This window comes from Rhizophagus irregularis, chromosome 3 (assembly GCF_026210795.1).
Source record: "Rhizophagus irregularis chromosome 3, complete sequence".
NCBI classification, from domain to species: domain Eukaryota; kingdom Fungi; phylum Glomeromycota; class Glomeromycetes; order Glomerales; family Glomeraceae; genus Rhizophagus; species Rhizophagus irregularis.
In genome coordinates, this window is record NC_089431.1 from 183,907 (window position 1) to 211,763 (window position 27,857).

Here is a 27,857-nt window from a genome sequence, read left to right on the forward strand (position 1 = left end):
TTAAAAATTTGTTTTATTGTAGTATATCACGTGTTAATCAGTAATTATAAAATATAGTTTATTGTTGCATCCTAATTTCTTTCACCGCTATTTTCTATTTTTCCATTTTAAAAAATGAGTCAAAATTTTAAAAAAGCTTCAGAACTATTACACTCAAAAAATAATATTGACGTTACAGATAAATTAAAAGAAAATTTTACTCATTTGCAGAATGTAAATATTTCTAATATACACGAAATTTCAAAGCCATCTATTCCCAAAGAATCATATGAACGTCCTTCTTTAAAAACTCTACAAAGATATGTCACTAAAGCAAAACCTGAAAATACCAAGAAAAATACTAGATTATGGTTCTCCAGATTTGAGGAATTTGTGAATGACACACAACCAGATATTGATTTATTATTTATTAACTCTTTATGATAAGAAGGTTATTGCAATGTTGTTATGCGAATTTATTGTAATTATTAAAACAAGAGAAAAAAAGGATTATAAAGCAAATTCTCTATACAATGGAATTTGTGCCATAAATAGATGTTACCAAGAATTGTTTAAAGATAAAGAGCCATTTAACATACATGAAGACTTTGAATTTGGGGCAGTTCGTGATACATTACATACTAGAATGATTGAGCTTGAAGATATTAACAATGGTAAATATAATGGTACTGATGCTCTTACAGATGATGAAATGGTCAAGATCTTTGAGCATCCTAACATGTCAAATGAAACGCCAGATGGATTACTTAAAAGAGTTTTTCTATGGGTAGGATGTTGTACAGCGCAAAGAGGAGGGTCGTATTATAATCTTATGGCTGAACATTTTAAGGAACGTGATGATGGAGGCTTTGATATTATTACAATTCATGATAAAACCCATCAGGGGGGCTATTATCATCGACCAACCTCTAATCAAACACCTACACATATTATTCCTCCAGATGAATCTAAAGAATGTGGCGCATGTTATGATATTAAAAAATATCTTAATTTACGACCAAAAAATGCTGAAAAAAATTTTTTTCTTCATGTTAATAAAGATCCTGAAGGTAATATTATTTTTATTGAGATATGTTATTAATGTAATTAATTTTTAATTGCTTATTAATCTATATTATTAGATATTAAACTGGGAAAGTGGTATTCTTCACAGCATATGGGTCGAGATAAACTATCCAGAATGCTAAAAGAAATTTGCACCATTACTAGTATTGATTGTACAAATAGAAGAGTCGTAAATCATTCCTTACGAAAACGTACTGCCCAAAAATTAAATGATGAAGGGTTGGATCCTCAGGCTATTATGAATGTAACATTGCATAAATATTTAGCAAGGTTAAATTCGTAAGTATCTTATTTTTCCAATTCATAATAATTTTTTATTTATTTAACTTTTATAATCACACTGTATTTTTAGGTATCGTTCACAAAATGAAATTCAAAAATTAGAAGTTGCGAAACTAACACTTCCAGGCGTACACAAGGTATTTTTCTTTTTCTAATATATTTATAATTTCTTTTTTAATTTACATAATATTTATTATATTAATAGGATACAGAAAAGGTTAGCGACAATATTGCAGGGTATGTGCACGAAGACAGTGATGAAGAAAATATAAATAAAGTTGACTCTAATAATGAATTTCACTCATCTTCAAGAAAAACACTCTCTGAAATTCAAAATATTTCAATTCCTCTGAAACGTAAAGATAAAAACTTAGAATTGGCTGAAAATTTTAAGCTTAAATTCATTAAATGTGCTAATATTACCATTAATATTACAAAAGAATAATTTTTATTATAATTTGTTATTTTAATAAATAACTTGTTATTGTAGCATAAATAATAGTATAATCAATAGTATAATCAATAGTATAATCAATAGTATAAAATAGTAGCTAATTTTAGTGCAAAATCTCCTAGGAACGGATAAATAAATACATATAAAATTTGCTACCCAGTAGGTATAACTATATTTGCATAAACGTGTAAATGGTGTCGATCAGGGGATAATTACAATAATATTTTAATCGCGCGTCATATATTTTTAACATTAAATTTACAAAGAACCGAAACGTCCAACAGTATTTTTCAAATAATTTTATACAATCTAAACAAAGTTCTGATAAAGCGAAGATAGTATTTTTGATATGTTTTGTAATTAATATGATTAAAATTATTTATATAAAAAGAAATTAAAGTATTTATTTATATGCATGGTCATAAACAATGTATCTTATTACATTTCAATATTAAAAAATTATGATAACCCATAATTTTTAAAAACCTTTGCATATTCTTAATACAAGTAACAGTCGATATTTCGAAAGTTATATACTATCCAAAATATCAAAAAAAAAGAAAAGAAAAGAAAAGAAAAAGAAAGACAATCCAGAAAATTTATGAGTACTTTAACGTTGATATTTTAAAAGCTTAATTACTTAATCAGAAGATAGACTATAAAAAACTGGTAATCTAAGCCTAGAAGATTTTTAAGAATAACTTTAAAACTGAACAAAATCGATAGGAAGTTCCATTTTTATTTTTTTAGATAATAAATCTTTCTGTAACAGAGCGATCCTATGATATATATGATCACAATCATACATTATCTTATATTTCCAATGATGATAAGCGTTCAATAAGAGTTTAAAATTAATTAGTTCAAAAAAAGTTGGAACTAAAGAATTTAAAAATTTTCATTTGTTCTAATATTAATTTTATGGCTGATTTTAAACCCACATTTGAAAAGTGACGTCACTACTCACTAATAAAAAAATTTACTGACTATCTTTCGGATTTTTCGGATTCCTAAAAAATTTTGAACAACCTTCTAACTTTTCCTAAAAAAGTTATTTACAATGAATCACATGATATTCTACAGGTTATATAAGTGAGATCATCATTTTTCTCACATTTTGATTTCTTGTAATAAATTGACGATAAACCCATCCTCGCGAAACTTGAAGAATATACTTTATTTGTATTTTTATTATCATCGTTTGCGAAATAACAATTACTTTTCATTCGAATCATTTCACCACTTTTGCTTTGTATTAAGCATAATAAAGGTATCAGGTAACTTTTAATTTTTATTTATTTTTTTTAACCCTAAATTTTCTTTTTTTTTCTGAATTTCGTTTATTAACTACTAACGCTAATATATAAAAAATAAATTATTCCCCTAATATTATTGTTTTTTTTAACATAGTCCGGATATTCAAAACTTTACGATATCAAAAAAAAGAAACGAAAAAATTTAACGAATATTATATTAATATCATCGTTAGTTAATACTACTTAGAGGATGTAAAGATTACATTGGATATTGATACGCTATACTGTACTGTACATATTTATAACAGCGATAGGATTTTTATATTGTGGAAATTATAATTGAAATGATCTTTCCGGTTATCTTCAACAATAAGAAAGTGGTTATTTAAGAGCAAAACTTCAAGAAGTCATCCAATCATATTTACTAATTTGTGTAAATGAAAAAAAAGTGACTTGTAAGGTGCAGTAATTGATCATTTTTCTTAATTTTTGTACTTCAATATCTCCACCAAATAAATGAAGATTGCGTTTTTAAACCCGGTCAAATATAGGTTCCTCAGAGGCCATACGCTGAAAATATAGCCTGGCCTCTTTCCGGGACTATTCAGCTCACACCATTGTCTCCCATTGTTAAAGAATTGGTGGTACGTTACTATAGCCCCATGAGAGCTTGTCGTCATCCTGTGATTTATATATTAGACGTATTTTTTGACGCGTATCCAAGTTATACTATGGCTGAAATCATTTTTTTTTTTTTGATCGATCGATTAGTCAGGATTAGCGTTAATATATACTATAAGTAAGTCATATTAAAAAATGAGAAAAAAAATTTTTTTCTGTTTTTAATCTTTCTTAATCTCTTCTTTCTTTTTTTTCTTATTAGCTTATACAACTCCAATAAAATAATCAAAGAATGAACATACAAATAAAAGTAATAATAAAAGTCCACAAAATAGATATATAGTAGATATAATAGATTTTTTATTATTGATATCGCCAATATCAACATTATTTCCATTCGCATGGATAACAGGACATTATGTAGATATCAATGATTTAGATAAAGCGAATTCAATTCAGAATACATAATTTAATTTGGGTAATATGGGTGATTAATAATTTTGATTTATAATTAGTATAAATTATTTTTATTATAATATGGAATCACATTAGTAAAGCATTAAAACTTAAAGAAACTGTTCGTAATACTTCTGATATGCAACGGAATATTTCAACTTTAAAGACGTGCCGCAATTTATGTAAGTGAATACACGTTAATTTTAAGTAATATCGTACTAAAAAGAAAATTTTTTTATTTTTATTTTTTAACGGAAATACAAAATTTCATTACTTCTTTCTTCCTGGTTGTGTTTGGCAATTTCCTCATTAGTAATAATTATGGCAGTATTTTTAATAATGTCATTCATTAATAGGTATTTCACGTATCACGTACATTATTTAATTATAATATGACGTAATCGTATGGATTTTACAATACCAATATTACAAAATTTGATTCAATTTTGCAAGCAAGTTACTTATCATGCTATTATATTAACTTACTTATATCAACAATAATAACAATTGATAATCATTATTTTATTTTAGAGCAATAAAATCGAAAACAAAACACTTAAACACATCAATGACGAGTAGATTTACACTAGTGAATGCATCAAGAAAAGACGATAAAAGAAGAATGGATATGATGATGAATCTTTGATGGGAGGAGGTGGTGGTGGCACGTTAACAACTACTTCTATATTGACGTTATTCTTTGTTTCTTCAACTCCACCTGTAACAAACACAATGGCAGCAACAAATACCAATAATATTGAGGAACGAATACTAGTATTAATGGTAATGATTCTTCAAGTAATTTAGGTGTAAGAAGAATTTCAGGTCATATTAAACATCAAAAATCATTTGAAAGTTCAATGGGATTAATTGCTGAAGAAAATTCTGATGGATCACATCGAACAATTATGACAAAAAGAAATCATAGTAGTGTGAGTGTAAGTAGAGAAGCATTTGATGCAACTTCTACTACAATAGTAACTACCTCAACCACACATACTCTAGTACTACAGTATCAACTACTACTACTGTAATGAGTCCTATAGCAGCAGCAGCCGCTAAAGCTTCTTGGAATAAACCTGATATTAATTGATCATTTGAGTGCTGATGAAAGAAAAAGATTATCGGATTCAATGGAAAAACGTGAATGGTTATTTAAACGTCCCGTATCACCTCTTCTTAGAATAAAAACTTTATCAAAATTACCCAATTTATAAAAAAAAAATATATTTCTAGATAAAAAACAATTATTTATTTTAATTTATATTAATGTACTTATATATATTTATATTATATTATTCTTTTTTTTATTATCTTTTTTTCTTTACTTTTATGGGTGGGAGTTTTGTTTTATCTTCACGTTATTATTTTTTCTTTTTTTTGTATTATATATTTTTCGTTGGGTTTGGATTTCTTCGGTTATATACGGTATATGTGTATATACAGTAAATATACATGTATTTTATGTTTAATATTGAATCTTTTAATTAAAAAAGAACTTTTTTTTAGATATCATGCAATCCACGATATTTGAAAATAGAAAAAAAATTTTTAAATTCTCTTAGAGAATATATGTTATCAAATATTAATTTTTCTAAAAATAAAATCACCTCTTTAATTTATGAATGTAATGTTTTGATATTTTTTATAATATTAATTTACCAAGAATATATTCATTGAGATTCTATAGAACCTTGTATCAAGTAAAGCATATAATATATAAAATAAATTAATTAATTAAGTCATAAAAATTTAACTTAGACGCCATAAAATTTTTACTATATTCACGAGCACTTATTATGGAATATTAATTTGGATAATAAATTTAGAATTTGTCATGTAGCAACTCCTGAACTTACGCTTGTTTGAAAAAAGTAGGTGCATCCTTATGAAAATATAGCTAATGAGTTAGTTACACGGCATTTTCTATGATTCTTCTAGAACATCAGTTCAATCAGACCCGGAACTTCCAAGTATTTTCAATTACGAGCATATGTTACTCATGTGATCATTTTGACTGTTTCAAGTGAAATATCTTTGGCTTTTTGCATTTTCAATACAGAATTTAAGCAATATTGTGTTTGAATTAATTCTACAATAATTAAATACTATTTATAAGGTACATCAAATTTATAAGCTCTATCTAGAAGTCTGGAAATTAAGTGTAACAAAATAACGAGTAACGTATCAAAATTAGGTTTATTAAATATAGCCATTACGAGTTGATCTTATTCAAATTGATTGAACTTTTTGTGTGATGATCAGTATCTTTATAAATTGCTATATTAAGTTTAATATTATTTCTCTGTAGTGTTTGGAATCGAATATATTTGAATATACTCGAGTATTCATTTAAATTTATAAAGTGTATTTGAATAATATTCGAATAAGTTAAATTTCCTTTTATAATAATGATTTACATAATTTTTAGCCTGAATTATGATTTTAACTCAGTTAAATTTAAGGATTTAATGCTCAATTAGAATTTTAACTATACTATATCTGGCTAAATGAATACTCGAATAACCACTATGCTTATTCGAATACTCGAATATACTCGAGTTATTCGAATAACTGTTACATGATTCCAAACACTATTTCTCTGCATATTAATGTAACTGTAGTACAAATTGTGTATATTTATAATCGCGACCAACCCGTTCGTTTTAACTTTTTTTTTACGTATTATAATTCTAAAATTTAGTTTGATTAAATTACTTGCATATATAAAATTATAATTCTTATAATTCAAACTAATTAGTATGGAAAATAAGCCAAAGAATTTATGGAAACATGTTGATGGTGATGAATACCAGGTATTATAAATTCACATTTATTATTAATAATTATAGTAATATTGAATTTTTATAGTTAAAATTGTAATAATTTTTTGTACATTAAAAGCTTCATGTTATGATTTCTACTATTGATTCAACTACTGAATCAGAAGATACAGATGAAAGAATAGTTTATATGGAAGATTTAGAAAAAAGAAAACAAGTATATGGAATATGTGGAGAATGTAATGAACCTGGTACAGGAGAAAAATGGTGTCAACCTTGTAATGCTAAAAGATTTAAAGATAACTTTAAAAATTGGACTAGTGGAAATAAAGATATTGATGAGTTTATACAACAATCACAACTTAATGCTGTATATTGGAATAAATGTCTTGAATGGATACCATATGAAAAATTTCAAGATATTACTTATATTGCAGAAGGTGGTTTTGGTAAAATATATTCAGCTGAATTGCCTGAAGGATGTATTGATTCTTGGGATATTGAAAATCAAAAATGGTATAGAAAATGTAGTGATAGTGGTAAATATGCATTAAAAAGTTTAAATAATTCTTCTAATATAAGTTCAGATTTTTTAAATGAGGTAATTTGAATTCAGTTTATTTAAATTTAATATTCTTTACATCTATTTATTAGCAACATTTCTTTTTATCAATTAGATTAAATCTCATCTTCAGATTCATCTTTTTGATGTTATTACATGTTATGGAATAACTCAAGATCCAAAGACTAAAGAGTGCATGATGGTTTTAAATTACTTTATTAATGGAAATTTGAGAAATTATTTGAGTAAATCTGAAAAATATATAGATTATGAATTAAAAATTAATAAATTACAGCAAATTGCAAGAGGACTTTCAGATATTCATATTGCTGGGAAAATTCATAAAGATTTTCATTCAGGGAATTTATTGCATAGTGATTCCTTTATATATATAAGTGATTTAGGAATGTGTCAACCAGCAAATAAGCAAACAGTTACTTTACTGAAACTTGCGAAATCGGGACTGTGTAGTAGATATGTAGCCGCTATATATATTATAAAAAAGTAGTAGGCGTATCGCTATTTTATGTTTAACGTAGGGTATCCATATGGAGCGAATATAAAAATACTGTGAATAATTTCGAGAGTCCATGTAACAAATACAATGCAAAAATGTAGTTTATTTAATGTAAATATATTGCAAAAATGTAGTTTATTTAATGTAAATATATTGTTTATTTAAAGTAATATTACAGTTTACTCAAAGTTATAATACAGCTTCATTGTATCAACTATCTAAATCTATATTAAATCTATTTTGTATCGATATTAATCTATACTAAAAAAAAGCTAAAAAAATCTTTTTTCTAAAGTTTCGAATTCCTTTTTTTGAAACTATACTTGGGATTTTGGTTTCCAAGCTGGAGCCAACTTCTCTACAAAAAAAAGGAAATAAATTAAAAAAAACCTCTTTCTATAAAGTTTCGAATTCCTTTTTTTTCGAAACTTACCTATCTCATGCAAGCATCTAACTAAGAGTCAATTTCACCAAGATCCGTGTCTGAGCTGCCTAAAAAAAAAGGAAAAAAAGAAATTAGCAACCGTTTTTAAAAGACGAAATAAAGATGGAATAAGACAAAAAAATAATACTCCCACCAAAGTCCCTCGTCCAAAGAATTTAAGAACCGTCTAAAAAAAAAAGAACAGTTAGAAAATGCTTGTCAAAATAAAAATCAAGAAAAAATTGCCAAACTCACCGATCACGATAAACAAAATTTTTCTCAGTAAAACTTAATTTCTTTGATAAAAAACACGAAGTAAATCGATTACTATTCCTTTGATATCTTCAATAATTTCATTTCGAGGATCCTTATTAACACTAAATCTTCCGTATCTAGTAGCTTTTGAATCCAATGAGACACATACAGCTGCAATACTTGGCCTATTATCACCTCTTCCAGAATGGAAAACGTCAGCACCAAATATCACTGTCGGTTCTAAAGATACAAAATCAATTTGATCATTGGTTAATATTACATTTTGTCCACCTAATTTTGCGTTCACTTTCAAAAAGATGTTTGAACAAATTTGATCGATTCCAATTTTTCTCGCTAATCGTTTGAGTAAAATACATTGAGTTGGAACACCCAATTGCGTGTCCCCAATCCTTTTAATTTCTCCATATATTGGACCCGTTGATCCCAAAATACATATAATGATATGTAGAAGATAATTTTTGTTAAACAAAGATTTGTGACAAGCAATATTCAACGCCATAGTAATTTTGCCTTGAGGATTTGTATACATGACGTAAGGATCATTCGGGATGTCTAAAGACTCAGTCTTTTAAAAAAAGAAAAAATAAAAATGTTAGTATACGTTACGTTAAAGAAATATATAGAAATATAAACATTGTCCGATTTCTCACCAAAATCCCATGCGTTTGAAGAGTGAAACGAAAACAAAACTTAAAAAAGAAAGTTTAATAGTTTAGTACCAAACCAAAGACAACAAAAAAAACCAACAAACAATAGAAAAAACCCACCTTAATTTCCATAAAAGAGACATTGAAACATAAAAAAGGAAATACCAAAACCTAAAAAGAAAGATAACACTGAAGGGGTCACCAAAACCTAAAAAGAAGCCAAATCTACAAAAAAAAAGAAAATCAAAAGTTAATGACGAATACGAAGAAATAAAATGGCAAATCTAAAAGAGAAAAATGAACCTTTAATAGAGTTCGTTAAAATAAAGTAATTTATGAAAAAAAATTACCTACCAGAAGAATCCCAATGTTAGAAACTGTTCGTTAAAGGAAACGGTGATGGATGCTTCACTGAAGGAAGGTAGTTCAGAGCTGATATGGAAGGTGCGGAATTACAGAGACTAATAAAGAAATGCAGAGCAATTGTTAAAAAAAAATCCCGAATGCCAGTTCCTAAAGGAAAAAAAAGGAACGTTAGTGACGTTCCTATAACAAAAGGACCATATGGTTAACTTACCCTTTCACGAATTCAAGTCCAGGTGACGATTCCTAAAGTATTTCCGTAAAAAAATAATTTTTTTAATAATTAAAGACCGAACTTTAGTGGTCCAAAAAGAAACATTAAAGAGTTTCTTAATTAATAAACACATCCGCACACACCGCTCCTCATTTACCTCTATTTCTGATCATCACCGTTTCAAAAGAAGAGACGTTCCTAAAGAATAAGAATAAAGTGAGTAAAGAAAAAAATAAATAAAAAAAATGAAAGTAAACGAAAAATATACTAACCTCCCGTCTATCTTGCATTCTTAGAAATCCACTGAAACTGCCGTTCTGAAAGAAGAGACCGTTCCTAAAGAAATAAAAATAAGGTGAGTAAAGAAAAAAATAAATAAAAAAAAAAATGAAAGTAAACGAAAAATATACTAACCTTCCTGTCTATCTTGCATTCTTAGAAATCCACTGAAACTGCCATTCCGAAAGAAGAGATCATTCCTAAAGAAATAAAAATAAGGTGAGTAAAGAAAAAAATAAACAAAAAAAAATGAAAATAAACGAAAAATATACTAACCTCCCATCTATCTTGCATTCTTAGAAATCCATCAAAACTGCTATTCCGAAAGAAGAGACCGTTCCTAAAGAAATAAAAATAAGGTGAGTAAAGAAAAAAATAAATAAAAAAAAATGAAAATAAATGAAAAATATACTAACCTCCCGTCTATCTTGCATTCTTAGAAATCCACTGAAACTGCCATTCCGGAAGAAGAGATCATTCCTAAAGAAATAAAAATAAGGTGAGTAAAGAAAAAAATAAATAAAAAAAAAATGAAAGTAAACGAAAAATATACTAACCTCCCATCTATCTTGCATTCTTAGAAATCCATCAAAACTGCTATTTCGAAAGAAGAGACCGTTCCTAAAGAAATAAAAATAAGGTGAGTAAAGAAAAAAATAAATAAAAAAAAATGAAAATAAATGAAAAATATACTAACCTCCCGTCTATCTTGCATTCTTAGAAATCCACTGAAACTGCCATTCCGGAAGAAGAGACCGTTCCTAAAGAAATAAAAATAAGGTGAGTAAAGAAAAAAATAAATAAATAAAAAATGAAAATAAACGAAAAATATACTAACCTTCCGTCTATCTTGCATTCTTAGAAATCCACTGAAACTGCCATTCCGAAAGAAGAGACCGTTCCTAAAGAAATAAGAATAAAGTAAATAAAAAAAAGAAAAAATGAAAATCATAAAATAAAAAAAAAGAAAAAATATATATATATAACGAAAAAATATACTAACCTTCCCGTATCTCTTATATTCGTTCCAAAAGAGACAATTCCTAAAGAAATAAATAAAGTAAGCAAAAAAAAATGAAAAAAAAATGAAAAGAAAAAATGAAATATACTAACCTTCCAGCTTCCGCACCTCTTGCATTCTTAGAAGTCCAAATCACCGTTCTGAAAGAACCCGTTCGGTCTGTTCTTGAAGAAACTAAAGAAAAAAAAATTAATTAAAAAAAAGATCAGATAATCAAATCTGATCATCCAATCATTTTTTTTCAAGGAAAAAATTTATTGAAGACCGAATGTTAAAGATAATGTGATCATCATGTGATTAGCCGCAATTACGTCAGGGTAATTTAATTAGATATTTTCAAAACTTGCAACCGTGAGAAGTATAAAAAAGTTTATTTATTAAAATATATATATAGAAGCTTATTTATTAACATATATGGGTTTTATATATTAAAGTTTTAAATTTAAATTATTCGCCTAAATAAACTTAAACATATAGACTTTTTCTTATATTAAGTTTAAAAATAAACTTTTATAAACTTTTGTTTCTTGATAATAAAATTAGTAATAAAAAAATAATTTTTTTAAATTTCGTAACTAGTACAGTACTTCCAATTTTATAAAAAAAAACATTTTTAAATTATTATTTATTTTTTTTAAAATGACAAGAGTACGAAAAGAACAAAAAACTACCATGCAAAATGAAGCAGAAGTCACAAGTAAATATTTTTTATATAAAATTGCAATATAATATGATTATAATTTTTTATTTAGTACTTTTTAATTTAATTAGAAGGTCGTGAAAAAAATGGCGGTAGACGTGGACGAGGTCGTGGTCGTGGTCGTGATCATAGTAGTGATATACATCAACCAATTGAATCTTCTGTAAGTTCAACCCAAGTGCTAAAGACTACTGTGGGTAATGTCTTCAGAGTTCAGACTTTTTTTTAAAAAAAATTAGTGATAATTTCTATTTTAGCAATTTTTTCTCAATTTCTGATTTGCATTTACTTTAATTGGTGATCGTATCCGGGGTAATAAAAAACAAGTGATTAAATGTGATACTCCGATTCAAGAATATGAAGCTGAAGCCGGTAATTAATTTTGAAATTTACCATTATTTTATTTTTGTAAATTTCAAATATTGATTTAATGGATCTAAACCAGACCTTAATGTCATTTCTATTTCTGATGATGAATTAGGACCAGCATTTGATGATACACTCAATGATTTTAGCATTTCTGGGCCTTTCAAATTAGATTATAGTACAATTATGGATAATTCTGAAAAGATTTGTGATGATGATCATGAAATAGAAACAGAACGTGACATACGCCCATTTTATATATATTCTTTAACCATGTACATTCTTAAAATTTGAAACAATTGTATTTTATTCTTGAATGGGTTCCCACCTTGTTATGGTTGTGTCACCAGGGGCGCTATGTCAACGGAAACTTAGTACGTTGATCGCTTAAAAATCCGCGGCAATCCAATCATAACAAGAGGAATTAATTTTTATATAAGATATTGTACTATTTGTGTATGTTATAATTAAATTACAATATTTTACAATTATACAATTAATAATTTATTATTGATAAAAAAAATTATGTAATCTATTAAAATTTTAATTATTAATAATAAAATGCGTTACTTAATTTTTTTTTTTTTAAAAAAAAATAACTATTGTACGATATCCAATAACGAGCATCTTATTATGGTTTGTATACAACTTATCGCTTCTATATAACAGATATGAAGTGAAATGACAGAATCTATAATTACATGTTTTTTAAAAATAAAAATAATTGTATTTTCAAAAATTAAAAACGTATTTTTCACAATTAAAAAACAAATAAAGTTTCATATTACCTCCATGTAGAAAATATAAAGTAGTGAGGTAGAAACTGGACAGTCTAGACGAAAAAAATGCCACTAGCGATCGACCATATAATCACGTGATAGTCACATGCTAGAAGCGTTAAAGTTGCTAAATCAGAGGTTTCAGCAAAGTAAGGAAGAAGGAATTTATGGAGTATTACCATATATGGCACCAGAAGTTTTACGTGGACATCAATATACAAAAGCAGCAGATATTTACTCATTTGGAATAATAATGAATGAGTTGCTTTCTGAAGAAATTCCTTATGGTGATATTTCTCATGATGAATTTTTAGCTGTTAAAATTTGTAAAGGACAGAGACCAAAAATTTTTGAAGATGTACCAAAATTACTTGCAGACTTGATTATAAGATGTTGGGATGCTGAAATAGAAAATAGACCAACTGCCAAAGAATTGTATCAGATATTAAAAAAATGGATGGATGAAACTTGTGATAGTGATGATAGTGATGATAGTGATGATGATGGTGGTGAAGATGGTGAAGATAATGAAAATAATGAAGACAGTAAAAGTGATGAAAATAGTCAATATAGTGAAATTTGCTCTCAAATAAAAGTATGTAATGAAATTGGAAGAAAAAAATTTAAAAGTAGATCAAGCAAAGATAAACCCAAAAATATTCAAACACATTCACAAGCAATTTATACTAGTAGACTTTTAAATTTTAAAAATCTTCCAAAACCAGTAAATTCTTCAGATTTATCATCATTTCAATTTAATTCAGGTAATTTAACATTTTTTTTGTTATGAAAACCATTTACATTATTAATTTTATTATTTTTTTTCCAATAGATGCTAAGTATGCTATTCAATCAACATTGGCGAATCCAAGCAAGTATTTCTTTTAATTATCGTTACTATGATTATTTATAATTTCTAACGGTCAAATATTATTTTATTTACAGTTTCAGAATGTTTAGATGTTCAATTAAGCGAATTAGGTAAGTTGTTATTTATTTATAGCTTTATTAATATTTCCTATCTGATTTATTTATTTATTTATTTTTATAGAACTGAATGAAATTTGTCAAGATGGTGAAAATAATATTGAAAGTTGAAGTCAATGGTTTAGTAATTGAAGAGCGCGTTCAGTTGGACGGTTGAAGTTAACTTTACTTTTATTTCTATTTTTATATTTTATACCCTGGTTTACTTTGTTTACATATGCAGTACATACATATTGATTGTATTTATTTAGAAATTCCGTTTTTATTTAAAATAAACAACTTAAATTCTTTATATTTCAGTTATTTGATTTATTGCTTATTTATACAATATTACTACCTTCCTTTTCAAGTCTTTTATTAGTCACGCACATTACTCTTTGTTAAGAATCAATTAAACGTCGACTCAAAATTGATCGTTACTATCAATTTTTTTACAAAGAAAAAAAAATTTTTTTGATGCAAATGAATTATCAGAAAATGTTAATCTGAGCATTAGAAAATGTATGATGCTCAAAGAGGGAGGGAGTACGCAGATCCTAGTCCAGCCCCAGAATCATGTTATTTCTTTGTTCTCTCAGGCTTTTTACAAATTTCTATACTAATTGTTTTTTCTTGCTAACTACAAGATTCCATTTTCTACAAATACGAAATAAACTATGTTTACAAAATCTCCACCAATATAAATCACTCCTACCCACACAGATTATACAGAAATTTTCGATCTTAGCTAATTTCCGCAAAAGAAGTTTCCCGAGATTGAATAATTTCGAATCTACGGCATAAATCGAAAGATTGGCAACTGATATAAAAAAAGTAATGTAATGTTACTGATTCACATTTACCGTTACGTCTCATTTTCAGAATATTCAACCTGCCTTGATGTTTAAGAAATTCGACGCATAATTTTTTTATTACCAGTATGATACTGCGCAAACATTAAGAATTCGGTGCTTATATTTTTTGATGTACTGCGTACTGTGCCGCTGCATGTGATGAATAATTTCACTGCGCCTATCATTATACCTATTATATACGTGATCATTGTCTCACTCGTGTTGTAATCTACAAGATTAGTAAGATTAGTTATCTTCATTAACGGATTTTAAATTATGATGATTTGATTTCTCAAAATTCTTATTAATCACAAAAAGTTTTTTAATTTCCAATATTATGCAGAGATGATTCACCCAATCTCTATTGTGATTTACAATTATGATCCGAGCAATTATAGCAGTGTTGCCCGTTTGGCCGTTTGGTCATGGCCAAAATGGCCAAATTTAAATTTTGGCCAGCCAAAAATCAGCCAAAATATTTATATATTTAAATAAAGTAAATAATAAGATTTAATAGCTTTAAAATTTTCTGGTAGTATTTCAATAAAAGGTTTACAATTAAATGACATTTTTAATATATTGTTTGTATTTTAGATGTAAGACAACATAATTTTTAACGTTATATTAAGATTATTTGCCAGTTTGGCCATTTTGGCCAATTGGCCATCAGCAAAATCGGCCAAATCGGCCAAAAAAAAATTTGGCTACGGCCAATTCCAATAGCATTTTGGCCGCTAATTTTGGCCGTTGCCCTTGGCTGATGGCCAACGGCCAAATAAATTAGCTTGGCCGCGGCCAAATGCCAACACTGATATAGAAGCTACGTATATATTTGTTATATTTATTATCATTTTAAATCTAAGATAAAATAAAAGTAAAATTGTAAAACCTATTCATTTGAATGAAATTAAGCGATTATGGGTCACGAGACATTTCACATTACCTCAAATTTACTATTGTTTTTTCCCAATCTTCTTTAATCGACTAATTATTTCATAAACAGGTCTTAAAATAGATGTACATAGTTTGATTAACCCAAATTTGATATAAAGTTATAAACAAGAGGATTTTTATTTTTTTATTTTTATTTTTAAAATCCACGTGAACTAGACTACAGAAAGATAGACAAGAACAAAAGATAAAACAAAAGTCAAACGCTATCTAATACTAAGCTATAATCAAACCGCCCAAGGACGGCGCCACTCTGGTATATAAAACGAAACAAGGGTGGGTCCCAATTACGACACCAATCCCGAAAAAAACCAAATAACAGGCTAAAGGACTAAGTTCTAGGTGGATTATGTGAGTCTAAAAAGGATTGAACTGGCGAAAACTGATCTAAATTAAACAAGAGACTATCTCTATATGACTCCCAAGTACCACTATGTAAAAAATTACAAGTCGTCCATCTTATACAAGCGGACACGTCAATATTGACTAGTTGTTTAAAATAAGGAAGAACTTTGTTATGATAGTAACGAGTATATTGGTGGCGGCGTCGAAACGGAACTACGAGAGGCGTTTCATCCGCTGGTAAAGGTGGTTGAGGGCGAGAGGGTGTTTTATTCTTTCGATAATTTTCTTCTTTTTGAGCGTGATGTTAAGGCTTTTTTCCCACTGTTTAAATGAGCGGGAGCGTGATGACCAAGTTAAGGTAGTTAATTCAGAAATAAAATCAGCTACAAATCCAATTAGGAAACGCGAACGTTCGCTTTGTTTACTGAAGTAGTTATCAAAAAATACTGTGAGATCTCGAGGGATCAAGTGATGTAGTAACAAAATCCACGGTTGTTCACGCGGAATACGGATTGGAGTATTAGGATCAGCCTGCCGTGCTGAGTCTAGAATATCTGGAAGTAACTTGAACATATGTGAGTTGTTAATTCTTGATTCTATATCGAACGAGAAACTACTGGTGTGTTCGACCTTAATAAGGTCGATTAATTTTTGTTTAAATTTTGTTAAAAGTATGTCGATGGCGCTTCGATGAGCAGGGCATAAGCCTATATGTGAATTAGTGTCTTCGTCGAAAGAGCTTTCAGTACAATGGATTCGTCCAAAAGGGTAAAGATCTGGATAATTGCGTTGTAATATATTGCCGGTAGGGTAATTGAAAGTAGATTTTTTAATTTTAGACGATTGGATATTTCATAGTTTCGATGATGTAGGTGTATCCGTTGGATTATAATTGATCCAATGTTTGGTATAATACCAATCTATATCTCCATGTGTAATTTGATGATTAATAGGAGACAGCGAACTATTATTCACGGCCATATTAAAAATGCGCGACTGAATAGGCGTATTAGCCCATTTGCGAACATTATGATCAATAATATATAAATGGTTGTAGTTGAATAAAGCCAACGAACTTTGTTGAAAGAATTTGTGATTTATCAATATCAGGTCTACCGATAGTCGGCCTTCTTTAGCGAGAGCATCAGCTTGATCATTGCCTTTGATGTTACTATGTCCTTTAACTTTAACGAGATGTACCGTTAAGTAGTGATGGGAAATTAACCAACTGATCAAATCCCAAATTAAGAAATTATTTTGTTTGAGCCTACGACGTGGACTAATAGTGGGTGAAGTAGTCTTTAATTAAAAATATCTATGCAGTTTTGAGAATCTGTATATATGTGGCAGGTAGCATTAAAGGGTAAAACTAATAAAATTGTTAAAATGGCTAAACTTTCACTCTTAAACGAGGAAGGAAAAAATATAGATGAACCATTAAAAGATAATTGAGGGATTAATGGGTTGGTTTGTAACCAACCAAAACCAGATTTACTGTTAATTGTACCTATATCGGAGACGGAACCGTCTGAATAAAATTCAAAATTAGTAAAAGGTAAAAATTTTTTGGCTATATCAATAAGGGATAATTTGATAGAATCTATACATAAAAGGGCAGATTGAATGGGTAAAATTAATTGATTAATAATATCATCATTTACAGATGAAGGTGAATTAGCGGACAAGGACGTATGAGTAGGAGTGATAGTATTAATATTATGTTGAGCTAAATATATACTATGTGCACTATGTCTAATAAAATGTAATGGTTTAGTACTGACGAAATATTTTTTTAAAAGAAGGTTTGCGTATTTTTTATGTTCTTGATTTGAGCGATGAAATATATTAAAAACTGATAAACGAATTGTACGAATAGATATTGAACATTTAATACGGACGTCTAGTAAAACTAAACTATTATCATTTAAATGACAACCCGTACAAGGAATTAAAATTAAAGGTGATGACCGTAACGGTTGGGATGAGGAATCATTCACTAATAAGGAATTATTAATAGGGATATAATGTTCCATGGTACTAATAGAACTATGTGTATCAGTATCTTGTACATATGTTTTTCCAATAACGCAATTTTGTATACTAGCGTTCCAATGGTATGTCCATTCATTATGTTTTTTATGACTACCTGATGAGCGTACTGGAATATTTTGTAAACGCGTAGGAATGGAGTAATTATCAGTAAGTGGGTATGTTAACGTACGGTAATTACTTAAGGTGAAATCATTTTCTAGTAGTTTGAACCACTTTGGTTTAGGTCCTTTGAAGTTGTTGTTATTAAGTCTTTTAACTTCATTCCAAGTTAAAAGGTAGTTGCCATCGGGCGAAACTAGTTGATCCAGATACATAATTCGTTTATTACGTAACGATTTATAATCATTTGACGATAAGTCTGGTAAATAATCCACTATGGGTGTATGTCCACCAATGATACCATAACTAACAGTGAGGTCTAGGTGAATTTGGTATTGTTCTAACAACGCTAGACTTCTTGACAAATAGCTGGGTGTCGAAATTTTCCCTATATATTTATTGATATCTTGAGGTATACCCAGGTACCATAGTTCTTGTGTTAATATATCCAATTTTTGTATTGCTATCGGTCTTAAGGTGTCAGTATTAAATAAAGCCAACAACGAGTTAGTTTGTGACTTAACTAACAAATCCAATAAATTATCGATATGAGGAAACATATTATTATAAATAATATTATCCGCCGTATTTAACGGTAGCGAAAAAAATTTTTTGAATAATTTTTTAAGTGGAACCACTAATTTTTGAGCCTGTGTATAATTTAAAATAGTATGTTGGAAAAGATATTCCAACTTAGGAAATATAACTCTATTAATGATATATATGGCGTGTGAATGTGTGATTTTTTTGTTTCTCATTGTAATCACGTGAGCCATGATGATAGAACGTGCTTTGATTAAGGTTTGGTGATGTCTGTCTAAAGGATTGATATATAAACCTAGAATTCTTGTGCCCTTATATTTCGGGACGATTTCTACTTCCGTTTGTCGTCCATTGATCGTGAGTTGGATATTTCTGATGTTATCCGTTAATTTTTGATTCGTTAAAATCTTATATTTATCGATATTCACTTTGATTTTCGCCATGTCATAAAAGGAATGTGCAATGTCTAGTTTCAATTCAAGTTTTTCTAAAGACGGGCTAAACCAAGTGGTGTCGTCAAGGTAGCCTACTAATGATAACTCATAACTATGAGTTATATCTAAGTGTTTTTGGTATATGTTCTTAATTTTTTTTGTGTCACATTTATACGCTAGGTTTGATAGTTTGTTAATGTGGCTGAATAGAGGGTCGTAATAGATATTCCATAGTAGCGGTGAAATAACTTCACCTTGATCTATACCTTGTAAGACCTTGTAAGGTGCTAAATTACCATTTGGTAGGATGATAGAATTATATCTATTAGAAAATAAATTGATGATAAAAGTTATGATTTTTGACGGAATTTTAATACGTTGTAGCGCTAGTCGTAATAGCGCTATATCTACTCTATCATAAGCTTTTGATAGGTCTTGAATTGCTATCAATATTGGGTTTTTGAATATTCTTGCATGTTCGATTAAATGTTGAATTTGAAAAAGTGGTTCTAAGCATGATTGACCTAGAACACCAGCTCTATTATTGAACTGTAAGATATTGTATTTTGCTAGAGTTTCATTTAATCTTCGTGAAAAGACTGAAACCATCAGTTTTCTAGGAGTTTCTAAGAGTGTGATTGGACGAGTGTTAGAAAGATTACTATCCCAGTCGTGTGGTTTTGGTATAGGGAATAGTAAAGCGTCACGCCATTTTGATGGTATTGTGTCTAAGTGAATACATAAATTAAAAATAAGTGTTAAAAGTTCGAGCACATCTGGATGAAGATGTTTCAAGTCTTCATAGGTAATTTGTGATGGACCAGGGGCCTTGTTTGAAGGGGAATCTTTAAGGATATGCATTACATCAGTAATCTCTATTTTCTGTTGGAGTAAGTTCCAGCAATTATTGTCTATGGAATTGTTACTGGGATCATATATATCACTCCACGGCATTGGTAAATCATTAAGAGAGTTATAAATTAACGGGTTTTCATGTTTTCCTATATTTTGATAATGTTTGATGGCTTCTTTTTCTATAATTTTTGGATTATTAGTAAATATAGTTTGATCGTTATCGTCTTTAAAAATGAGCCGATCCAAAGTGATTCGTCTGGGTTTACGCTGTAATATGGAATTGATCATTCTTGTTTGATTGGTAGATAAATCAAAATTTCTTTGATTAATGAAATGGTCAATTCTTTCTACTTTCCATTGTGATAATAGGTCGTCCCTTTTTTGTTTTAAATGATTATATAATTTGTAAATTTCACTTTTTTGTGCATAAAAAATTTCTTTTGTAATATAATGTCTTAAGATTATATCATGATCATTTGATTTGGCGATCTGGTTAATTCGATCACGAATGGTTGTCCAATTTTTAAAATAAACATTCCAGATCTCATCTGGAATTAAAGATAAAAGTAGTGAATTGTCTTCTGGTTTTTCTAATTTATTTCTAATATACATGTGTTTAAGATTAAGATATTGTTTGATTTTATATATAGAAATCACGTGATTATTAAGTTGTCGTATGTATAACGGGTATAGATGATTAAAAGTCTTGGAATGGACTTTTTTAGTCGGAATTATTAAATTTTTGATATGCTGTATACTGTGTTCAAATATATTCCAAGCATGGTCTAAATCTTCTTGTGATGTAATATTTTCAATATCAATATATCGAAATCGATTTTTAAAATATGACTTTGATTGAACTTCATAATCATCCCATAAATCTTCATTCATCATGGAGTAATTAGGTTTGTTTTTAATATCATTACAGTGGTGATTGTTAGATAATTTAGTTGGTTTGAATAGATCGTTTTGTAATAATGTAATGACAGCTTCGTGGTCGCTAGTAAAATGTGAAGGTGGTATTGTTTGTGTGAACGTGTGGATTGACCCGTTCAAAATGTTATTGTTTCCAAATATGTAATCTATTCTATGTGATATTCTTGTAATTTCTGGGGCGTGATTGATGGCGTGATATTTCGCCATGTCTTTAAAACCTTTCAATTTAGCGGTTTGAATTATATGATAATTTAGGTTTGTTTTTTCTTTAGGGTAACAATTAAGATCGCCCATGATTATGTCATAATTCTTGTAATTATCATCAGAGCAGTTACGTGATCTAAGTAATTGGTCAATAAATTGATTACAATCTCTTTTGATAGGGTTGGTTTGTTTGTCTCTTCCTGCCGGTAAGTATAGACACATAATATTCAATGTGTGGTTTCGTTTGAATCCTAATTTTATATTTGGGACACGTCCTTTGTGAAATCTAATTTCATGTACGTGTTGGTATAAAGTGCTAGTGAGCATAATCCCTACTCCAGATCCTTTGTTGTCACCACACTGGTCGAAATCAAAAAAATCGGACATATGGAAAATCAGCTAAAAATCAGACCAAAATCGACTGACATTACAAATTGGCACATCTGATTGATGCCAATCGGACAATTTAATGAAAATCCAGAAAAAAATCATCATATTTGATTGACGGCTGATTGATGCTAGTTGAAATCAAAAAAAAAATCAGACAAATGGCAAATCAACCTAAAATTTGCCCAATATTCAAATATGTACTTCCAATTTATGGAAAATTGACAATTCAATAAAAATTCAATAAAAATTCGATAAAAATCCAGAAAAAAATCATTATATTTGATTGACGGCTGATTGATGCTGGTTGAAATCAAAAAAAAATCAGACAAATGGCAAATCAACCTAAAATTTGCCCAATATTCAAATATGTACTTCCAATTTATGGAAAATTGACAATTCAATAAAAATTCAATAAAAATTCAATAAAAATCCAGAAAAAAATCATTATATTTGATTGACGGCTGATTGATGCTGGTTGAAATCAAAAAAAAATCAGACAAAATGACAAATCAACCTAAAATTTACCCAATATTCAAATATGTACTTCCGATTTATGGAAAATTGATAATTCAATAAAAATTCAATAAAAATTCGATAAAAATTCGGCAAAAAATCATTATATTTGATTGACGGCTGATTGATACAAAAAAAGTCATCAAAATTAACTTTTGAAAAACATGATTTGTCATTAAAATTCAGAAATTCGGAAAAATCAACACCAAATTTATAGTCAATTACTCAATTTATTATAAATTTTTGTCTAAAACTTATAAGTTTATAATTGGTATTTTCTACTAATTGGATTTACGGCTAAATACTCTCTTGCATTTTGCCGGTTTGAGATTTGGTAACTTACTGGTACAAATCTACCTAAAATATGATGCACAGGTATTATACAATCACGACTTATTGGATAAAATTCGGTATTCCACAACTCAACATTACAAATTTCATCACTGCTGAAATAGTATCGAATATTGGTTGAATTTGCGTGTTTATACCAACGAACGTATGCTAGAAAATGTTCGACGGGACCATCTGGAAAGTCTACTACGTGAGTAAAATAATACTGAATTTGACCTGGGTAGGTGTCGACATCTTCATCATCCGTAATAAATTTCGCTAAGACGTACGAACTTTTTACATGTCTTAACGATAATGATGATCCAAAGACTTCTGAACCAATCCGACACCTTCCGAATTGGTTAATTTTGACCCTAATTATTATATCGTTATCTAAACCTTCTACAAGAGGCCTCCAAAATCCAAATGATTCGTAAGTCACATTGTAATATTCGGCCATTAAATTTAACATTTCACTTGAAAGTAGTATATTATGAGATACCGGCTTAAGAAATTCACCTGGGAAGCCTTCTTTGCCAGAAATCTGTGAATCTTTAATATTTTGTGAATTCAGCCAAAATCGATGCATCTCATCTGACGAAAATTCATCAGTAACTGAAAGGAACCCGATAGTACGCTGACTGTTTAGCAATTCAAGACCTTTTACTTCGATACCTGAACTTATGATATTTTCGATTTGTTTATCAAACATTAATCGACGCATAAGTTCAGACTCAATTTTCCTGTTGCTGTTTGGTAACGAACCTAAAAGTGCGAAATCAATAAATTATAAGCTAATATTGAAATCGTTAAAATCGTTAAAAAATCGTTAACGGATATTTACCTAAAATACCGTTCATACGTTCGAAAGAGAAACACCAGAACGCATATAATGGTCCATAATCAAATGAGCAATCACGCAAATGCAGAGAAAGATGAAGATTCGGTGTGATCTTATCTCTGCCGTGGTGATTCTCAATGAGCTTGACTATTTCGATAAGACTTCTATGGGCTTCATCCACCAAATTAGATTCTAGAATCCGATTTACCAAAATCGAACAAACCCTGACAAAATGATTCAGGATTCTTCTATCTACGTCTGAAAGGTGTTCCCAAAGTGATACAGTTGAATAAATTGTAAAGAATATTCGCCACTGATCGGCCGTAAAATTGGTGAATCCCTCTCCACTATGAATTTTTCCTGGAATTCGACCTAAATCGGATGGTATCTGAAACTCGTCCATCTTTTTCTGAATTTTGTTCAAAGAATTTGGTGTCAAAATACCCCCATCAATCCAAATTCGTTTTACTATCCACTTCGCAATGCCCAGAAATAAGCAATGCATTGGATCGACTGTAATAAATCTAATAGGGTCAAAATATGATAGACGCAACAATTCGGACCATCTAACGCCAGTTTCTTTGACGAAGCGCTTTCTAGCAGCGTCTGAGTTGCATCTTCGCCAACCTAGTGCGTTTTGCCGGTACTCATTTGAATCTCGAGCAGAATACCCTACATCATCCATTCCAGCAAAATTATGCTGCCCATTTTCATAATTTGCTTTTTTCTCACACCTGTGACATGAAACTAAGGCAGAAACATGACCGCAAATTTTTCTTGCGGCGGGAATGTCACATGATACTAAGATTAAAGCGCCACGAACTCTCTTTCCATTTTCGCATTCATAAGTACGATTTAGTGTTAACCCAGCCCAGAGTGTTTCCAATTCGTTAACTATTGGTGCTAAATAGTGGTTCACTTTATGTAGGCTGACCTTCTTTGGCCCAGGTAAAATGCCGAGAGTCAATAAATTTTCACGTCTAAATCGGATATCGCGTGGCAAATTGCATATAGCGGCGTATATGACACCGATACTATAAATGGTACTATCATATGGCTGAAACCAATCAAGATTCAGCATCAAGCCAAGATGAGAATCGGCCACTTCGCTTCTGAAAAAATTTGGCGAATCTTCATTGTCCGATTCTTTAAAATTCTTCCACACTTGCCCATCATATATATCGGTCAAAATATTATCAAAATTCGACCGATTAGCCCAATGTCGGAGAGAATTTTCAAACCCAGGCCGACAAAACATAGTGGCAAGTTGTTGATTGATTCCAGCAAACGGATACATTAAATTAGGTCGTATTATTGTTTGATTTGTCGATGCGCTAATTTTTTCAGACAATGCCGTATTGCAAAGACGTGATCTGCAAACTGAAGAATTGGGAAATTCTATGTGTTGACATTTCATTATAGCAGGATTGTCCTCTTGTTTGAAATCTACCACTTCCTCTTTTTTATACAATTTGTGACATTTCGGACAAGGTACAAAACTATGAAATTGGTCATTTAATCCAAGCTTCTTTCTTGTTAAGTAAAGCGAATCTGGGAAATCATTAAAATTGTCACTACTGAACTCACACAGGGCCAATTTCATAAATTTTATTAGAGTCTCAGTAGCTGTCTCTGCGATATTGAATCTTGTTCGAAAGTTCATTATCCAAAGTAAAATCCATAAAAATCGATCATAATTCGATTCTAAATATGGTGGGTTTTGAAATGGTTCATAACTAGGTGGTGAATAGTCTTCAAAAATTTCAGAAATTCCAGAAATTGGATCATTATCTGATTCACTGCCTATAGACAATGTATCACTGTAGATATCTTCCTCTGTAGTATATTCGGATGATGATGAATCTTCTGGATCTTCTGAAATTTCCGGACGATTTGTATACTTTCTTGCACGTTGTCGAGGTAAGAAGTTAAATTCGACATCTTGATGTTCATCATCAACATCATCTTGATTACTGTTATCTGATTTTTCCGATTCTTGTCTAATAGATTCGTCAATCATTCGTCCAGCTGAAGCGGGTATTGATGTTTCACCTATTTCAAGTTGACGAACTTGAGACGAAATTGTACCTTGCGAATCTTGGTATTCTTGATGTCTAGAATCGTGAATTTCTTTTGTGCGAGAATCCACCAAGTTGCCATCACAATCAGGACAATTACAAACTACTAGTTTTCTTTTATTACTTGTTGGTCTAGCAGAAGATACTATTTCTTCGTTTATTATACCAGAAATTGATCTATTTCTTTACGAGTAGAAGATGGCTGATTTGAAGGTGATTCTTCATCATCAAGATCGTCAAGTATACTAGAGACTGACCTTTTTCTGCTCATTTGTTTAGTATTTGAATAAGTTTAATGAGTTTGGCAAAATCCAAATTTGTAAAAAGGCCGATTTTTATAAAATTTGGAATAACACAAAATTTGTATAATTTGTATGTATAATTAATGTAATCCTGGCTTCTATGATTATTTCAATAATTTTTTAGGATTTAATATTTTTTTTTCGCAAATTTGGCAATTTTATATAATAAATTTGCGAATTTTCTAATTAATATACTTTTAAAAATTGCAATATGATTTAAGCTTATTTTACAATAAAAAGCTTATTTTTAAAATAAAAAGCTTATTTTTAATAAAAAGCTTATTTTTAAAATAAAAAGCTTATTTTATTTTAAAATAACTTTTATTTACAAGATAATCACTTTATCATCCCTTTATCATTTTCGGATGCCAAACAAACCTTATCAAAAGAAACTGTAAATTTTAGCGAAAGTTGAAAAGTAACAATTTTGTATTAATCGAAGTGGTATTGCTATAATAACAATATATTTTCGATTTTACTGCAAATTTCGACAAAGTATAACTTGCCGCATTAAAGTATATCAAATTTTAACGCAGTAGAACGCTAACAATTTTCGTAATTTTAATTTATTTGTCTTTTTAATTATGATTTATAATTGATTTTTCAATCGAGAAATCAACGCAGAACGCTAACGATTTTCTTATTAATTAATTGATTTGTCTTTTTAATTATGATTTATAGTTGATTTTTCAATCGAGAAATCAACGCAGTAGAACGCTAACGATTTTCTTATTAATTAATTGATTTGTCTTTTTTAATTATGATTTATAGTTGATTTTCCTCGAGAAATCAACGCAGTAGAACGCTAACGATTTTCGTAATTTTAATTTATTTGTCTTTTTTAATTATGATTTATAGTTGATTTTTCAATCGAGAAATCAACGCAATAGGACGCTAACGATTTTCTTATTAATTAATTTATTTGATTTTTTAATTATGATTTATAGTTGATTTTCCAATCAAGAATTCAACGCAGTAGAACGCTAACGATTTTCTTATTAATTAATTTATTTGATTTTTTAATTATGATTTATAGTTGATTTTCCTCGAGAAATCAACGCAATAGGACGCTAACGATTTTCTTATTAATTAATTTATTTGATTTTTAAATTATGATTTATAGTTGATTTTTCAATCGAGAAATCAACGCAATAGGACGCTAACGATTTTCTTATTAATTAATTTATTTGATTTTTTAATTATGATTTATAGTTGATTTTCCTCGAGAAATCAACGCAGTAGAACGCTAACGATTTTCGTAATTTTAATTTATTTGTCTTTTTTAATTATGATTTATAGTTGATTTTTCAATCGAGAAATCAACGCAGTAGAACGCTAACGATTTTCTTATTAATTAATTGATGATTTTTAAATTTATAAATAGGACGATGTAAACGGTCGAATATCAAGCACGGAAAGATGATAAAATTCAACCACCAAATGTAATTATTAAATATTAAGAACGAACAAATTAATCGTGGATTGGCGTAGATGGATAAATAATTAGCCGAAAAGGATAAACATTTAGGAGGAGTAATGATCTACATGATGTAATATTTATTGAATGATTGACAAGGAACCAATAGGATAAATAGAGTCGATCAATTGCGGCTTAGCAATCTTTAACAATAAGAACGATAAGAAAGAATAATTATAAGCCACAAAAGATAGATTATAAGCAAAACACATAAAGCGAATTAAAAGAACATATAAAATAATGACAGAAAGATTAAAGAACACAAAGTAATGTAAAAGATAATATAAAAAGATAGTATAAAGATGGAACGTAAAAGATAATATATTAAAAAGAACATATATAAAAAGATAGCATATTAAAAGATAGCATATTAAAAGATAGCGTATTTAAAATATAGATAGTATATTAGAAAGATAGTTCAAAGATAATATGTAAAAAGAACATAAAAGATAGTATATAGATAGAATAGAAAGTAGCATAAAAATTGTATATATAGAGAGCGGAATTCAAGGTAATTCCTTAGTTCTCATCCACAGAACTCAATAAAAATATAAGTTTTATTTTTTAATTATTTGTTAGTAAAGTTTAATGTTAATTAAAGGTAATAGGTTCGCCCTAAACT

At 29.0% G+C, this 27,857-nt stretch overlaps 7 protein-coding genes across 7 annotated transcripts; 5 read left to right on the forward strand and 2 right to left on the reverse strand.

Moving 5' to 3' along the window:
* Positions 1–2,870: 2,870 nt before the first annotated feature.
* OCT59_020089 (uncharacterized protein) lies at positions 2,871–4,146 on the forward strand (the record flags this gene model as incomplete). The annotated part of the gene is made up of 3 exons (XM_066148941.1): positions 2,871–2,884; positions 3,062–3,071; positions 3,970–4,146. The coding sequence occupies 3 exons, from the start codon at positions 2,871–2,873 to the stop codon at positions 4,144–4,146; spliced, it is 201 nt and encodes a 66-aa protein (XP_065989900.1).
* Positions 4,147–4,273: 127 nt separating this feature from the next.
* On the forward strand, positions 4,274–5,351 carry OCT59_020090 (uncharacterized protein; the record flags this gene model as incomplete). Its single annotated transcript, XM_066148942.1, has 4 exons — positions 4,274–4,316; positions 4,491–4,506; positions 4,910–5,111; positions 5,181–5,351. The coding sequence occupies 4 exons, from the start codon at positions 4,274–4,276 to the stop codon at positions 5,349–5,351; spliced, it is 432 nt and encodes a 143-aa protein (XP_065989901.1).
* A 1,545-nt stretch (positions 5,352–6,896) lies between these two features.
* Positions 6,897–8,463, forward strand: OCT59_020091 (uncharacterized protein; the record flags this gene model as incomplete). The annotated part of the gene is made up of 4 exons (XM_066148943.1): positions 6,897–6,950; positions 7,039–7,433; positions 7,500–7,518; positions 7,595–8,463. 4 exons carry the CDS (start codon positions 6,897–6,899, stop codon positions 7,985–7,987), a joined length of 861 nt encoding a protein of 286 aa, XP_065989902.1. The 3' UTR covers positions 7,988–8,463.
* Positions 8,464–9,475, reverse strand: OCT59_020092 (uncharacterized protein; the record flags this gene model as incomplete). The annotated part of the gene is made up of 7 exons (XM_066148944.1): positions 8,464–8,488; positions 8,575–8,607; positions 8,676–8,762; positions 8,845–8,860; positions 9,051–9,261; positions 9,347–9,385; positions 9,464–9,475. 7 exons carry the CDS (start codon positions 9,473–9,475, stop codon positions 8,464–8,466), a joined length of 423 nt encoding a protein of 140 aa, XP_065989903.1.
* A 1,321-nt stretch (positions 9,476–10,796) lies between these two features.
* OCT59_020093 (uncharacterized protein) lies at positions 10,797–11,513 on the reverse strand (the record flags this gene model as incomplete). Its single annotated transcript, XM_066148945.1, has 6 exons — positions 10,797–10,820; positions 10,897–10,960; positions 11,038–11,048; positions 11,203–11,242; positions 11,313–11,394; positions 11,486–11,513. The coding sequence occupies 6 exons, from the start codon at positions 11,511–11,513 to the stop codon at positions 10,797–10,799; spliced, it is 249 nt and encodes an 82-aa protein (XP_065989904.1).
* Positions 11,514–11,892: 379 nt separating this feature from the next.
* On the forward strand, positions 11,893–12,580 carry OCT59_020094 (uncharacterized protein; the record flags this gene model as incomplete). Its single annotated transcript, XM_066148946.1, has 4 exons — positions 11,893–11,917; positions 11,992–12,117; positions 12,248–12,292; positions 12,366–12,580. The coding sequence occupies 4 exons, from the start codon at positions 11,893–11,895 to the stop codon at positions 12,578–12,580; spliced, it is 411 nt and encodes a 136-aa protein (XP_065989905.1).
* A 591-nt stretch (positions 12,581–13,171) lies between these two features.
* On the forward strand, positions 13,172–14,163 carry OCT59_020095 (uncharacterized protein; the record flags this gene model as incomplete). Its single annotated transcript, XM_025330413.2, has 4 exons — positions 13,172–13,829; positions 13,898–13,936; positions 14,011–14,046; positions 14,117–14,163. 4 exons carry the CDS (start codon positions 13,172–13,174, stop codon positions 14,161–14,163), a joined length of 780 nt encoding a protein of 259 aa, XP_025177193.1.
* Between the last annotated feature and the right edge of the window lie 13,694 nt (positions 14,164–27,857).